The sequence below is a fragment of the Orbicella franksi genome, chromosome 10 (assembly GCF_964199315.1).
Source record: "Orbicella franksi chromosome 10, jaOrbFran1.1, whole genome shotgun sequence".
NCBI lineage: Eukaryota > Metazoa > Cnidaria > Anthozoa > Scleractinia > Merulinidae > Orbicella > Orbicella franksi.
Genome location: NC_138154.1, coordinates 5,858,440 through 5,874,803, shown reverse-complemented (window position 1 = coordinate 5,874,803; position 16,364 = coordinate 5,858,440). Strand labels below are relative to the sequence as shown.

The 16,364-nt window shown below is 38.5% G+C and overlaps 2 protein-coding genes and 1 pseudogene across 3 annotated transcripts in view; 1 reads left to right on the top strand and 2 right to left on the bottom strand.

Moving 5' to 3' along the window:
• LOC145501088 (uncharacterized) overlaps positions 1-16,364 on the bottom strand; it is a 461,598-nt gene that overhangs the window by 191,488 nt on the left and 253,746 nt on the right. The gene's annotated exons all lie outside the window — the stretch shown is intronic.
• Positions 3,896-6,596, top strand: LOC145500628 (uncharacterized; annotated as a pseudogene). The gene is made up of 2 exons (XR_014051130.1): positions 3,896-4,228; positions 4,607-6,596. The product of XR_014051130.1 is annotated as an uncharacterized LOC145500628 (transcript).
• On the bottom strand, positions 9,541-10,769 carry LOC145501504 (uncharacterized). Its single transcript, XM_081480969.1, has 2 exons — positions 10,643-10,769; positions 9,541-10,106 (listed from the first exon to the last, which is right to left on the bottom strand). Exons 1-2 carry the CDS (start codon positions 10,767-10,769, stop codon positions 9,541-9,543), a joined length of 693 nt encoding a protein of 230 aa, XP_081337095.1.

Sequence of the window (16,364 nt, the reverse complement as noted above, 5' to 3'; positions counted from 1 at the left end):
TGCCTGGGCAAAGTATGCTTCAATACCAACTAGATAAAAACTGTTCTAAATGCATCATTTACCTGTGTTTTCAACAAGAAAAGACAGCCAAAACCCCTATGACATTTCCATTTAAGAGCTGTTGGAAGAGGGAATGATAAAGATCAACGATGGAGATGAAATTGAGCAGTTTTTTGAAGTGTCTGAATAAAAGTGAGAGATACTTTGTCTAGTGTTGCGACTAGTTGTAAACATTCTCTAAGATTTTTTGTAATCCAATCTGTTAGTTTTACTTTTCTGAGTTGCATCAGAGTTGCAATATGAGGGCTCTGAAGTGGAGACCAGGATGGTATGTTTCAGAGTGCTTTTGGATTACAGCCACTCTTCCTTATCCAGATATTCATTCATTCATTCATTCTGAAACTTCTCAATTAGAGATGACATCTTAACATTATTTTAGAATGCAACAGTGTTAAAGGTAGGTGTATTGAAATTCAGGGAAGTTCTGTTTGATGCTTTAAAATATTTCAATTGCTTTTCTTTATGTATTGTGAAATCTGTTGTGGCCATGTTGGCAAGCTTCGTTTAATTTGCACAGGAAAAAAAATTACGGCGTAGTGCATGTCTGCCAGTGAAGTGGGCTGTTGTTTTGCAACAGACGTTTTTGTGGCATTTCAAGGTATGTTACTTTTCTTTTAATTATTACAGTATTGTGAAAACGTGATGCAAACAAACTTCGGCGAAATTCGCGCTTTTCCTGGCTTTTCAAGGAAATTTCGCTGGAAAAGAAATCTCTTCGACAATTCACGATATTTCGCCTCATTTTCGTGACGTCTATTGTTTCAATCCGCCTGAACTTTCGTGCAATAGTTCGCGGTGTGCAATAATATGCTGGGAACTTTCGAGCGATTATTCCTTCTACTCAAAAGTTCGAAGCAAATTTTCAAGCGAAAACTCGCGCAGTTTCGTGCAAAGTTTGCTGTGATGTAAATAGGAATCATCCTTCTCGATGTTGTGTTGTCGCAGCCTGGAACAAGCTCAATTACCAGTTGCTGTTGGGGAAAGGAGCTCAAGAGAGCAGCAGAAATCGAGCCTACCTGAAACACAGCCAGGACAAGTTTACAAATTTAAATTCAGTCTTAAGTTGAGCAACTTCTCTTTAAAACTCACCTTGTTAGTCGACAAGAAAAAATTTGCGGGTGGTATCATTATGAAAAGTTGACACTCACTTGAGAAGCTGCCGAGAACGACACATGTTGTGTAATAACACACGAGGTTTCACACCGTAGTCCTAGTCCCTGCGGAGGTTTGTTATTATAGGTATCATAGAACAGACAACAGGTTTCGCGTTCATTTGCCTTCAAGCACTCGAATAGCCTGTGAAATAGAGATTATGCCAAAAGTATCAGATTATACAAGAACTCGAATCGAGGTCCTTGACAAACAAGGTCTCACCCCAGTTGCAATATTAAGGTCCTTGAAGAATGAAGGCTTGACTAGTCTCACTAGCGTTACTCGAATCATTAAGAAACTATGAATTTCAGGCTCCATGGCAAATTTACTGCATTCTGGAAGACCTAAAAAGTTGTCTAAGGAAGCAAAGCTTTCATTGATCAGGAAATGCAAAAAAATGATGAGATGACAAGCAGCCAGATCCAGAAGAAGCTGGAGAAATACGGGGTATCTGGACAACTCAGCCCCTGGACAATTAGCCCCAGACAACTCATCCCCGATCTTCAGACAACTGGCCCCAATATGAAAACACCTATGTTACGTTGGACAAATATATTTTTATGCTCATAAGGTAATAATTTTTTGAAAGAAGAAGAAAGTTTGTTTTTTAAAGTACATTACGAGACCAAGACTTACGTTTGTAGCCTTCAATTGTAATGATCGTGTAAACACATGAACATGACCATTTTGTAATCCAGCTGCAACATTTAAAGTAACTGAAGTGAAACAGATCTAACTGCTTATGTCGGATAGACACAGCACAGCTTACCTCTCAGGAAGCATGCACGCATGCTCTTATTATTAGTTAACATGGTATCCAGTCACTTCACCCCATGGTCATTTCGCCCCCAGTCACTTCGGCCCAACCAAAAATCAGTTCGCTCCATGATATTATTAAAGTGTATACATCCTTACAAGATTGTATTTGCCTGACTGATGTTTTCTCATGAAATGCCACTTGGGCCAGGAACAAAGTGTTTCGCAGGCTAGACATGTTTGCAATTCAGTTGTAGCGATCGTATTTGAAAAAATTTGAAAACCATCCACAGCTTTACGCACGTTGTTTAATAAACTACCATCAAAACCTTTTTTATTAATTAAAAATGTATTTGATTCATTGCTTGTGTAGTTGCACAAAACTGTATTGTTGTTTTCTTGCCACACATACCCACGCATAATGTGTGAACTTCTGTTAATTCAAGGTGAGACTTTTTTCCGGCACAACACGCCGACCTTTCAAAGACTTGTTTATTTGAAAATTCAGAATACGACCTTAACCTGTCCAAAACAAAAAGTTCACGACAATTAATATTTCACTAATTTCTTACATGGAGCAAAACAACTTCTGTACGGAGCAAAGTAACTTTTGTATGAAGCCTCTTAAAGTGAACAAGTGTCACGAATATTTAGACAAAACATAATTTACCTCTAGCACCTATTTAGCACCTATTCAAGTGAATGAATGAAAAAAACAAATCACGTTTAAGATGATTTGTTTATAAAAAAACTGAAAGGCTAACAAGACAGTCACTCAATCATTGATCACAGACCAAGAATCATCTGAGAACTACAACACATGAACAACTAGAATGACTTCCGTAAGCAACAATTGTATACTGTGTAAAGAACCCATGAGAGAACGGCAGCAAGGTGTTCAGTGCAATGGTTGCCTGAAATGGAATCATAGGACCTGTGACACTGGTAAGTGACATCTAAACTTGTTTTTATGACAGGCGAACATCGCAAGTATAGTTTCAAGTTTAAATCAAGTGGTTGTTTTTAACGTCAGCCAAAGAATTAGTGTGCGTGCGATAAAATATTCTAAACAAGTACTTTTGCGCAAATAGTGATTGTGCTCAGATTTTCAAGTAATTCACCGGCTCTGTAAGAGTAAAGACACTTAGTAATCCTATCATGGTAGCGCCAAGGCAAGTAAAATGAGAAAACGTCTTAATTGCGGTTGACATTCGTGGTTCAAGAATACTGGTGCCTGATTTCACAAAGGATTTTTGATACTGGATAGGTGTCCAATCGCAGAAAGCACCAGAGTCATGGAGACATCAACGGACATCTTACTATCTGAAGAATTCAACCCTCCAGTGAGAGATGAGTCAGCCAACTTATTCACAGATCAGTTCACCAACCCTCCTGTGAGCTATGAATCAGCCTACTTATTTGCAGAGCAGTCCACCAACCCTCCAGTGAATGGTGAATCAGCCGACTATGCAGATCAGTCCACAGTTTATGATCCCCCGGCCCAGCCAGTTATCAAAGAATCATCCATCAAGGAGCCTGTGCCAGTACCAGTGGAACCAGTCAACCAACTGCTTGCCTTCGAAACTGTGGAGGGTGGTAGTGAAAGGGGGAGACGAAAACTCATTGACAGTTGGGGATATAGCTATGACGTGAAAAGGCAGCACGTCAGTGCCACGGATTGGTAATGCACTGTATGACCAATGGTAAGAAATTGTTTGTTTGGTTATTTGAACCAGTGCCCAGAGAGTGTAACGTTTGGAGTTTGCAAGTTAACAATACTGTGAATACTGATCATGATTTACTCTTGACTATTTTACTGTACAAACGGTTGCTAACATTTTAATTACTGATTTCAAATTACTTTGCAACACTGTGAATACTGATCCTGATCTTCTCTTACTTTTTTCAGGGTAACCGCTGCAGCGCTATGGTGATTCAAAGATCTCAGAATGTGTTTGAATTTGGCAAGAACGACCATAACCATGCAGCTCCAGTGGGAGCAGCAGTTGCTGCTAAGATCAAATCAATAATAAAACAGGAAGCATCGAAGGACGTTTTCAGGCCTGCTTCTGCGGTGGTAAACGATATCCTTCTTAGCGAATTAACTGACACCCCTTGCCCCAGCCTGCCATGTGTAGACAGCCCACAGTGAACAGCCAACCGTTTCTGTGAGCAGTTGCACCCACAAGATCCCAAAGACTTGGAGTTTGAATTGGAGACGGAGCACATCCCTGATAACTTCTTTTGCAAAGATGTTAAGGTGAGATAGTCAAAAATTAAACATGCATTACAATTTTTCGCGAAGAAAAGACTAGCAAGACTGTGTGATAGAATGTTCATCTCTTGGAAACTGTTTACAAGGGCTATGAAAAGAATAAACTTTCTTATTAAAGTGCATTCTAAAATTAACTACCAGATTTCTTACATAGCTTACATACCTTATATTTCATTTTCAATCGTTTCCCTCCTTTTTGAGAAGAGGATTTGCTATTTTTAGGGTTCAAAAATTCACACCGAGGCCTTAAATTTTTGAACATTTTGCGCGTGGCCAAATGGTCTCTGTGACGTCATTATTTTGTATTTTCAGGCGTGAGACATTTTTCCTTTAAGGGGCTAATAAATTCGCTTTGTGTTTCAGATATGTGGACGCCGTCATTTGATACTCGCACCAGACCAGCAGTTGCAAGTTTTTAGCAAATCAAAGAGCTGGTATGTGGATGTAACGTTTAAACTTTGTCGTCACCCGCTTTCAGTTGTGGACCAAGAATGCCTTTGTCAAGAACGATGACCACGTGAAACAATTGCCTCACGTTTTGTTATCAAGTCAGGAAGGAAGAAGCGAGACCACAAATCAGTCCTAGAGGCACTTTTGTCAATCCTGCCTTACCAGCCAAGAGTGAAGAAGGTAACCCTAGATTTTGAAAAGGGGATGTGGAGTGTGGTCTGCCAGGTCCCGCCGGACACTGAGCTGATGGGGTGCTCCTTCCACTGGACACAGGCCCTGTGGAGGATGGTTAGTACAATGATCGATTAAAATATATTCTGAAAGTTAATACAAGAATTTAAGGTGTTTCCTTACAGTTGTATGGTGCATACTTGCTGCACATAATTTATCACCTTATGAGCATAAAAATATATTTTCCAATGTAACACAGGTGTTTTCATATTGGGGGCCAGTTGTCTGAAGATTGGGGGCGAGTTGTCCGGGGCTAATTGTCCAGGGGGCAAGTTGTCTGACATTCGAAATACAGAATTTCCATATGTTCAGCCACTGTGCAAAGAATGAGAAAGAAGCTTGGTTGGACTCTGTAGAAGATGGCGTATTGTCAGCTCATCCGAACCCCAAACAGGACGAAATGACTGGAGTATGCTCGGCGTGTGTTGGAAAGTGGAGACACTTTTGACAATGTGATCTTCTCCGACAAATTCTCTGTTTCCCTTCAGCAGTACCGCCGTACCTGCTACAGGAAGATCGATGAGCCGATGAAGTGCAAACCAAAGCTGAAGCATCCAGTTAAAGTTCATGTTTGGGGTGGGATTAGTAGACATGGTGCCACAAAGATTTGCATCTTTGATGGCATCATGGATGCTGTTCTCTTCTGCAACATTCTTAAAACCACTCTGGTCCCGTTTGTTAGAAAGAAGCTGCCTGATCATTGTCTTATGCAAGATAATGACCCAAAGTATACCTCTAAGCGAGCAAGGGCCTTCTTTGAGGAGAATGGCATCAACTGGTGGAAAACACCCGCGGAAAGTCCTGACCTCAACCCGATCAAGAACTTGTGGCACGAACTCAAGCTCTTTTTGGAGACCAAAGTGAAGTCATGCAACAACAAGAGTTGATGGACAGCATCAAGAAATTCTGGGCGTAGAAAGTCACACCGCAGAAATGTGCAAAATATATTGATCACGTTTTGCACAAGGCCATTCTAGCTGTGGTGGAGTTTGAAGGTGCTGCCACCAAGTTTTAAAAACGGCTCTTTTTGGAGCCACCGTGCCCTGCTTCATCTAATGTGTATTGGACATTGCACTGTAGGTCGCTAAAAACGGCTCTTTTAGGAGCCACCACATCTGACAAAAGTCAATGACCAAAGCAGATCTTTGTGTTTTATACAATACAGAATTTAATGAATTACAGTAACAAGCCATCCCTTCATTTAAAACATACATACTAAACATGCACGCCATAATTTCCTTTGAATACTTTATTAAATTGGCCGAACTTTGAATGCATACCAACAAAAAGTAATCGCCTGTTGCAGGCTGTCAAATAGGCGGGGCGAGCAGAAAAGCGGCTGAACGAGAGAACAATTATCTCGCTCACCGCCGACTATTCGAGAGCCTAGAACAGACTACAAAAGTTGAGAAAAATAAATTGCAGTTTCTGCAACTGCTAATTTCTCTAACCAAAAGTTGCTGCCCTTTGCATGGTCACACAGTGAAGTTTTACATCCCTCCTTTTTTTTTGCACTGTTTCAATTAAACACGCATGTGTAATCGATCCTTTAAATTAGTGTTTTAAAGCTGACAGTTTGAGTAAAACATTACATGAAACTGTTAGTTTCTTACACAAATTAGAACTCTTTAAGAAGATTATTGCCATTGTTTTGTTTCTTTTTTTTGTTGAACTGTGGAGTTTTCTTTTTCAACAACAGAGTAACTTATATTTGTAGTATTGAAAAAATAGTTTTTTTCTAGAACTTTTCAGATATGAAAAAAGTTAACTGTAATGTAGTCACAGTTTTCTTTTGTTTAGATTTAAAACGGACTTTAGGCTACAATGCACATGTAATAAGACTGTCCGCAGTCGAAAAATGCGACCTTATTTTTGAATCTTGACTTAAATTTACCGTTGGTTTTCTAGCCTTAGAAAAAAAATGCAAAGCCACACATTCACAAACAACACTAGTTATGTGAATACAGATGTAATTCTGGCGGTTGCTTTTCTCCGCTACTTCATCGGCAGAGACAAAGTGATGGCTGGATCCGCGTACAGCTGTAAGGGAACTGGATCGAATAAACACAAGGACATTGTTCTGAGTGATCGGCATCTACTCAAATGTACATCGTTGTGAAAGCATTCATAGCAAACCTTCACGCTTCAGAATTTGGGCTTTATCGGATCATTGATGTCAATTTGCTTTAGTGGATTTAACACAAAGAACTGCTGATGTTTTCGTTTTTATGTGGAACAAACAGAGCTTGCCGACTTTATGAAAATGGTAAGTGTTGGTCTTGTGTGTTGGCAGCACCATATCTCAACTCAAAGTCAGCAAACTTGTTTTAAAAGACTTCGCAAATATCGTGTAACCTTTCACAGTGTAGCTGCATGTTTTATCCGGTAAGCGATTGATAATACTATTTGTAAGTTATAAGCTTCGATTCATGGTGCAGTTTTGAACAATAAACAATATATTTTGTGTAAGTTACGTGACCATTTGAATGTATCGATCACATAGAGGAGTTCACAAGAAGGCTACTGAAGTATTGTTGAATTTCTAGAGAAATTTCATGTCCTGGCTAGCGAAATAACACCATTTGTCAGTGAGACAACAAAAGTTCAAGGAAAAATCGCTCTTTGTTCTATCAAAATGTCGCGACTTTCAGCTTGAACTTTTGCACGAATTTTCATGCAAAAAATCGGGAAAACAAAGAATGAAATTCACGCATTTCGCTTGCATTACTTATTCACAATACTGTATTACATTTCCCTAATCCATGCTTGTTATTGTTTAGTGTTTAAATCAATTCTTTTCTTTTCTTTTCTTGGGCTTAAACATTTCTCTAAGCGCTTCTTGGTTTTTCCAAAAAAACACATAGTGCAAAACGATAAAAAATATTACATTTCACTTAACAGAAACATTACATAAAAAAGCCACTTAAATTAGCCATTTAACAATGCTATGGAGATAAGCTAAATATGGCACTGTACTTTAAAATCACACAGTGACATTAGTGATAATATTTATTGTTATTTAATTTTTGTAAATATATAGATGTCTTCGGGGAAAAAATCGAGAAGCTCCAGATTCACTCCAGCCATGAGCGAGGCACTTGTTCAGGTCTGTATCACTGCTAAAAGTAATAAACAACGCTAAATGTAATACCAACTGTAAATGTAACAAAAATTAACTCTAAATGTAATGCTAACCACAAATGCAATAAAAATCAACTGTAAATGTAATAATTTACCCCACCATAAATGTAATACAATTTAACGCTAAATGTAGCAAGCTGACCAACTGTAAATGTAATACAAGTTGACCTCAAATGTAATAACAGTGTTAAAAGCTCCCTTGTGGTTACTGGGCATCACTTGAAGTCTCGGTGATTTTTTTGTGAACATTGCTCAGGTTCTGCATAGTTCCGGTCAAAGCTTAACTGGGAAATTCTGAAGATTTCCCAAGAAAATAGCCCTTCTGATGGTTGAGCAATTGCAAACATCATGTCCAAAATTCTTAGCAGCAGATCATGCAATTACATAGCCCACTTTCGAAAATAGTGGAAGCCTGGGCTAGAGAAGGCATGTGCTCAATTGTGGGATCGTTTGGGGGTGCATTAGGTTGAAAACAAATGCACAAGCACGCCCAAATGATCCCATAATTGATCCCTCACTGATACTCGCCACAGGTTTACACTCTTTTTGAAAGTGGGCTATTATTAGAAGTCCTGGATGTGTTCAAAAGATTTTGATGAGACGGTAGTATGGTAAAACAGATAAAAATACACTGATGGTATAGTTGATATGATGACAACTTTAATAGCAACGATACTCATTCATATATAATCACAACTTATTTGTAAATTAGATAAACGTATTAGAAAAATGTATTCTCGCTATTTGGTGCGATTATTCAACTTGTTTGTTTGTAGAAAACAGTAAGAAACCTGCAACTGTCAAAGCTTTAACGTTTAACAATGATGAGCTTTAAAAGGCTCAAAACCTATTATGCAAATTAGCTGAGGGCACATTGAATGTGCCGTCAGCCAATTTGCATAAGTAACTCTATGCCATGGTTTGACGCCTTGTAGCTTCATGAACATCAGATGAGGTGTTTTTCTTATTAGTCATGTACTGTAAAAGATGACAGTGCTGAGTGATGGTTACAATAAATCAGGGATAAGAATAATTTGGCTGGTGTTTTTTTGCGTGAAGACGGAGACTAGCATGAACATAACATGCAGAACCGAGAGCGCGAACAATATTGCAACTTACGCTTACTAATTTTACAGGCTAAACTGGAAATTAAATAATTACGTTGTGACCATGTCCAAAACAATTTATTCAAATTATTTCATTTACCAAGTATCATTAGCCTTTCCACAGCATGAAACACTAGAAGCTAAAGCTAAGATGAGATGACACAATACAATGTGCATCTATTGTGCACGCTAGCTATCACTTTTGATTGCAACAGTTAGCTGGACTATAAAAAGGAACCTGAAAAAATACACTGACAACACTTTCCTTTATCCTGGAAGCATAAAACAAAAGCGATTTTGAAATCAAATTGAAATGAAACGAAATGTTACTGCCTCATTGCTATAAATTGGCAAAAAGTTTGCACCTCTCTAATAGTCAGCACTTAAAGCCGATTTTAATTCTTTGATTGTCGGTCTTTCTTCAGGCGATGTCACTAAAGCGTTCTTCACAGCAACAACGTTTCGAAAATGTAAAAGTCTATACACAGATTTGATCAGGAAAGACAGCACGTAGATATCACTTTTAGTGGATGGTTTTCCAGTACCATCAACAAGTTCTGGAGCAATGTAATTGTTCTTGTACTGGCCCCTTATTTGCATTGGTTTCGCCATAGGATTCTTTGCTTTAATTAACAAAACACTTTTACCAAAATTGATTATTACTGGGTGAAGCTGCTCATCTTCGCATTTTTCTACAACAACATTGTTCGATTTCAGATCATTGCGGGCATAACTGCAACGGTGTACATGATCCAAGGCATCGGCGGTCTCACAAAGAATAGTGTTCCATTCTTTCTTTTCACTAATGAGGTTGTTCTTAGCCGCTTTGTAAACTGTTAGGCTATCTTTTCTGTCTCCATGGAATTTCATGACAACCCTCACTGGCTTTTCTTTTAGACATACACCAAATAGAAGTGGAATACCTGGGTGATCTCCTAACCACAGTAAAACATTGGCTTCATGTTTTGCCTCCCTTTGTAGGAATGACAAGAGTTCACCGCCTTGACAACTTCTTTCTTTATATTGTTTTATAACAATGTCAGTTCCCGATACTTGCCCAGGTAGCAAGTACCAAAAGTTCCACTCCTGATGGACTTTGCTGCTGCGGTACGCATCAAGTTGGCTGCACTGATTTCCAGCAATTTTGTGTTGTCGCTCTCTTTAGTTTCGTGGACGCATGAACTTTCCGTCTCAAAGCCTCACGTCTGACTGTGTCTTCTCCATTCTTTTTACTTTGCTGTAGCAATGCATGTACCATTTTCTTCCCTCTGGGCAAGTTTTTTTCCGCTTCCTCTAGTTTTGTTTTCTTCTCGTCTCTGTGACATGCATTTGCTGGTTGACTGGGATGTGATTCTTCTCTAGCAATGCACAATCCATTTTCTTTCCTCCCGGCAAACAATTTTCCGCTTCCTCTAGTTTTCTTTTCTTCTCATTGCTGTGGCGTGCGAGGTGTTATCGTCATTTCCTCCACCTCTGCTGGACCATTCTTTCTTTTCCTTCTCCTCTTGTTTTTGCTCTTTCCGAAGCTTCCTGAATTGTGCAAGTTGCTCTTTGGTAAATTCTTTCCATCTTAATTTGCGTTTTCTTCCCGATTCCATCACGAGTTGGGGTGAGGGAAAATGACGGTGAACTGACTGGTAAACTACGTGGCACATTGAAAACATAACAAGGGTCCATTGTTTCCCAGCCCAGTGAAGAAAAAATTCTTTTATTTTATTGGGTAGAATAACAATAGAAACACAACAAGCGTTCGCCATTCAACACCATCGACCATCAGTGCACTTTTAACATGGCTGATGCATGCGTGTACCTTCGCTATGACGAGTGTTCAAAAAAGTTAAGAACTTTCCATGCACTTTTAAAGCACTTTGAGCAACACCATGTTAACAAACAACACCCAAAACGGGCAGTTTTTACAGAATGATAAAGAAGTTCTGCTGACAGTTCCCCAAGCCATAAGATCTCCCATGGTACAAGCTGAATACAAAGCATGGTTGGCTGGTATCACCGAACGCATAAATGGAGTTCATCACTAACGACATAAAAGTAAGTTAACTCTAGCAACAGACAGCCAAGTATGATATCTATCCTTTCTCAGTCCAAAGTATAACTGAGGTAGATAACAAACATGCACACAAGTGCTTTAAAAAAATGGGAAGTAGTGGAGCGGAGGTAACACGCGAGTGCCAGCTTGGGAGACAATTTAAACGCATGCTTGCACAAGGACAAAAGACGACTGGTCTTCAGTAGTGAATGATTATAAAAACAACTTGCATGTTTGTTCTGATGGAAAAGTGCAGGCCATTTCATTTTTTTTCTTCGATCAATTATGAAAAAAATGTTACTGTCAAGAAATTGTAAAGTCAAATTTATCTGGGACCGGACAGAAATTCCATAGTCTCTCACGCAGTTCTTTTAGGGAGTCATATGTATGGTGCATCATTCATCATACTTCTCAGTAAAGCCTGCCACCTCCCATTCAGTCCATTACATTTGCTTTCATTAAGAAAACAGACGACTTGCAATTAAAGAATCCCATTGGATTTTCATTTTTGCAAAACATGAATTATAAAATAGGCCATGTCCTTTCACTGGAAATTGGCAGACATTGGAGTTCAATATGGTTCCGTCAAAGTTTTTCCAGCGACTGCTCAGAAATCTGGATGACCCACAGCCTAATGCTATCAAAAACCAGCATCACTGGTGAGCACCTATTTTGAGCTCTTCAGCGAGAAAGGTGACATACTGCCTTTTCAACTTGAATATACTTAAAGTTGCCCTGGAAAAACAAAACACTGTCACTCTTCGAGAACAAGTGCAATGGAATTGAGACACACAAGTTACTGATTACCCAAGTGAAATGGATCCCAGAGAGGCACTTGCTGCTACAACAAAACAGAGCCCATGGAAAAACATTCAAAGGCAGAATTGAATTACCTGTAGAAGCAACTTAGTGGTCGGGTATGGGGAATGTAGAGCTACCCACAAGTTAGATCTGATTTGGTGGCCCAATGTGTATTTGTTTATACGTCAGCTGAGTGGAACTGTAAAAAGGAGAAAAAAATACAAGCAACACCTTTTTGCAAGGCAGAGTTTACTTGATAGAAATGAATGTGGAAACCCAAAACCCAATCCATACAAAAAAGTAGCCAACATTAAAAGCTGAATTGCAATCAGAAAAATACTCTGCATCATTATTGTTTTTGGGAAAATTGATAGCAGTCAATAATTGGAATCTGTGCTTGTCTCAACACAGTTTCAGTCTCAAATGAAGGGCAATCTTTGTAATAAACTTCTAATATTCAACATTAATTCAATTTTCACTTCAGTTGGTCTACACACTTCATACATATTACAAGGAAGAAAGTGGAGCCTCCTAAGTGATCATCAGCACCTTTAAAATGTTTATGGCCAGTACGAAATGACTACTGGTATATAGCATAATTTGTTTCTTTCATATATTACTGTAAAACTCTGGCATATTAAAAAGTTTTGACTTTTACTTATTTCCTGTTTTTTGAAAACACACACACAAATTGCTTTAATAAGTTTAGGTTTATCATTGAAAAGACTTGAATCAATTTTGATCAAAATCAATAGCAATGGACCAGCCAATCAGAGCACAAACTATATTGTTGGCAATATTGATAGAAGTAAAGTCACAACTGTTTTTTATCTATTCCTATTGCAGTGCCAATATTACCGGTGTTCTTTGAGTTGTATTGATTGATATTGACTCACCAAGTAAACACTGGTCTGCATTAAAAAAACCAAATGTGTTGTTTATTGTGAAATTGTTGATATTGATACATTTAAACTCAAGAGATGCAGTACAATATATTTTACTGCAATTTTAACAAAATCAAGTTTAAGGATACTTTGCCACAAATTTCATACAATTTAATGTTAAAACACATTTCTGGTGGCATAATTGTTATGCTCAGAGTGACTTTTATTCTGTAAGGCCAAATTATTTTGAAATAGTGAAATATTTAAAAAAAAAAAGAAAACAAATAAAAAGGCTCGAGAAAGGATTTCAAAAATTGCCTACTATATGTTCACATGTGACAAGCGGCTGCAGTTGAATACATGCCACCAAGTGTTCCAGTGGTTTCACTTGAAGGCGGTTATCGGTGGTGCACAGTCACTTATTTGAACTTAAACAACTGCCTACATGTACCAGTACATTAAGATTATATTTCTTTCACTGTCCCTGAAAAGATCCTCATGGGGAGTGGTTAATTAAGTTTTATGTTGTTCCCTTGCTATACTCAATTAATTAACTTGCATTATGTTTATCCATGTTGCTTATCTTTGCCATACCCAAATCGTAAAGGAAACAGCTCAACAGCTGCTGCAGACCTTAAGATTGGCAAGGACATGAATGCACTAGTTTCTACAAAGCAACTTACCCAAATCCAACTCAACATTTGGCTGCAAAGCTTGCAAAGATTTCACAGGTTGTCTATGAGAGCATGGGATTTATAAATTAGTTCAATGACAAATTAACTGAAATTCTCAGGTATCATCTATCCAAGGAGCACAGGCTTGGTTAATGTGATAACAAAATTAATGGTAACCCTCAGGTACATGTGTCTGCTACCAAAAGGAACACAGGCTTAGTTAATGTGATGGCAAGTTATCTGCTACAGTCAGTAATCTTGTACCAAAAAAGAGACTGCTCTTTGCCTGGTCTCTCTCCTTTGACCTTCCTGGTTATGGTGTTTCTTCTGGGAAATTACTCATTATCAGCATAGGTCACAGAGACACTTAGTTCTCTCCACCACATCAAGGTGACAGTTTCGCCAGAGAGGAAACATTTTTCAGTACCCCTGAGAGTACAGGCTGGGTTAAAGCAAAGGGAAATTAAGTGTAACCCTCGGGTATCTGCTACCCCTGGCATTCCAAACCGCTTGAAATTTTGAGTAGAGTGCCAAAATTCTGCTTTGAGAGATGGGTGATGAGGATATAATTCAAGGAGACTTGGTGCTTCTTTGACACATGGAAGGGCAGTTGATGACACCTGAGAAGTCAGCCCATCCACTGAAAAACACGTCAACGATAAAGCTGTCAATGTACCTTTCTTCAGCAAGATCACAAAAAGAAATGACATTAATAGATTTGGGATCAAATCTCAGAACTGAGCTTGTTGTTGGTCAATTCCAGAGGTCTGATTGAAGAACTGTGAGTTCTCTCAATGTACAATTGAGTCCAGAAAGCCATTTAGCTTCTGCAGCTATCTTACGTTTCATTTCAGAAATTTCACAAATTTTTGAAGAGTCCTTAAGCCTTCTTCTGTGAACTGGCCAAATCCTTTAATTGCAATGCCAGAAGGATGGTTTCCTTTTCTTTTCTCATCACTCAGAAGTTTCTCTGCCGCTGTGGCAACTGCTTCACATGGACATCGCACCAGAGAAAAGGGATATATAAAGAACAGATAACCGTATGCTATCTGAGCATGCAAAGAGGTACGTAAGCTAGAGATAGAGGATACTGGAGGTATTAACATGTCCAAAGCAGCTAGTTCAGCTCTTGTTGAAGCTGTGGATAGAGCAGAAGACAGCTGAGTACAAGACTGTGTTGCCCTGCCTTTGTTAAAGCTGTTTGTTTGCCCAGCTTCATCTTTCTCTTCAGAAGAATTTGATTTGGCCTGACTTGGTGTAGGGGCAGTTTTTGCATCAGTGAAGTCCAGCTGTTTCAGACCACAATTCTGCATAGGAGCATTTGATTCTGTTACTTCATCACAAACGTCTGTTAGTTGCTTCATGTATTCGGTCTCCCAGCTACAATGGTTATACTCTAAAAGGCCGGACACAATATTCTCGTCAATGCTTGTGCCCTTTTTATCATACACATATATCAAAAAATCACCACCAAATATTCCATTGAACAAGTTGTCAATTGCGCGTATCCAATCTCAGTGCTCTTTTGACCACTTTCTTGAGTCAATGGCTTTCCATCCACATCCACGAAAACTGAACTGTTTTGGTCCTAAAATTTAACATGAATGAAAAAATTTCCATGAATAAAACGTTTCTGAAATACAGTTGAACCTCCGTCAACAAACACCTCCCTTAGGTGGTCACCCTTTCGTAAGCAGACACTTAGTTATGTTCTCAGCTACAAACAAACACTATATTTTCAACCTCCCGAAGCATACACCACTCTTAACCAGACACTATTTCTGGTCCTGAGGGTGTCCGCTTGCGGGAGGTACAACTGTAGTTTTCAAAGCACTGAAGGGTCTTCATGGTGACCACGTCAACAATTGGAGGCAGAAGAATAATTCTGATAATATTTACACTTATTAATTGGCACACATTGCATTCTCTTAATACCTTTTCAAATATATAATAATCAATACACTGGAAAAATTGGCAAATTTCCCAATTGGAATTTTGTATGGATATTGTATGGAATTTGTGTGGAAATTGAATATTTTCCAAACATGGAAATAGTACAAGTTCTCCAAACATGGATTTCGTCCGAATACCAATTTGGATCCTCAAGATACCAAACATGGATTTCCAAAATTTGCGCAAGAACATCATACTTGGAAATAAACAAAACCTCATGTGGATTTTATGGCAACAGGTCAACATACTGGGATTTTCCTTTTCCCAAACATGGATTTTCTCTTTTCCCATACCTGGATTTTAACAGAACCCACTGTGTAAAGTAAGAAAACCACACTAAAATTTGCTACTAAATACATGTTTGGATTTGTATCTAAACAAATTTGGTTTCTAACCACTTTCCCTATTTTGGAAAAATGGAAAACCATAATGGAAATTAACGTAATTCCAGGGTTGGTATTCTACATACCAAACTTGGTTTTTGGAGTTTTCTGTTTTGGGATTTGCAGCCTTCCCGCCTGGGAAATTTTAATAGCCAATTGATATCTACACCACAGCTGCACACAATTTAGCAATAAATATATGTGCAACACCCCAGCTGTCCATTTGTTGGGTCAAGACCAGTGTAATGTAATTTATCTTACAGAGGTGAAAAATAAACAGATAAAGCTTAATTTTAGCATACTCTCTGGTAATTTTTTATTGTTACTACAAAAATATCATCTGTTTTTGCATCTAAGTCAATAAAATTGATGCAAATTAACAATTAGATTAATTAAATTACAAAGTTGCTGACAATAACTATAACAGAACTGCTACATGCTCATGCATGTGACA

Excerpts from the sequence above, each read along its gene's own strand:
- LOC145501504 (XM_081480969.1), bottom strand. The coding sequence starts at position 10,769 with ATGGAATCGGGAAGAAAACGCAAATTAAGATGGAAAGAATTTACCAAA. Across the intron at positions 10,107-10,642 it reads GAAAGAATGGTCCAGCAGAG|GAGATCACCCAGGTATTCCA; the intron begins GTGGAGGAAATG and ends TACTGTGGTTAG.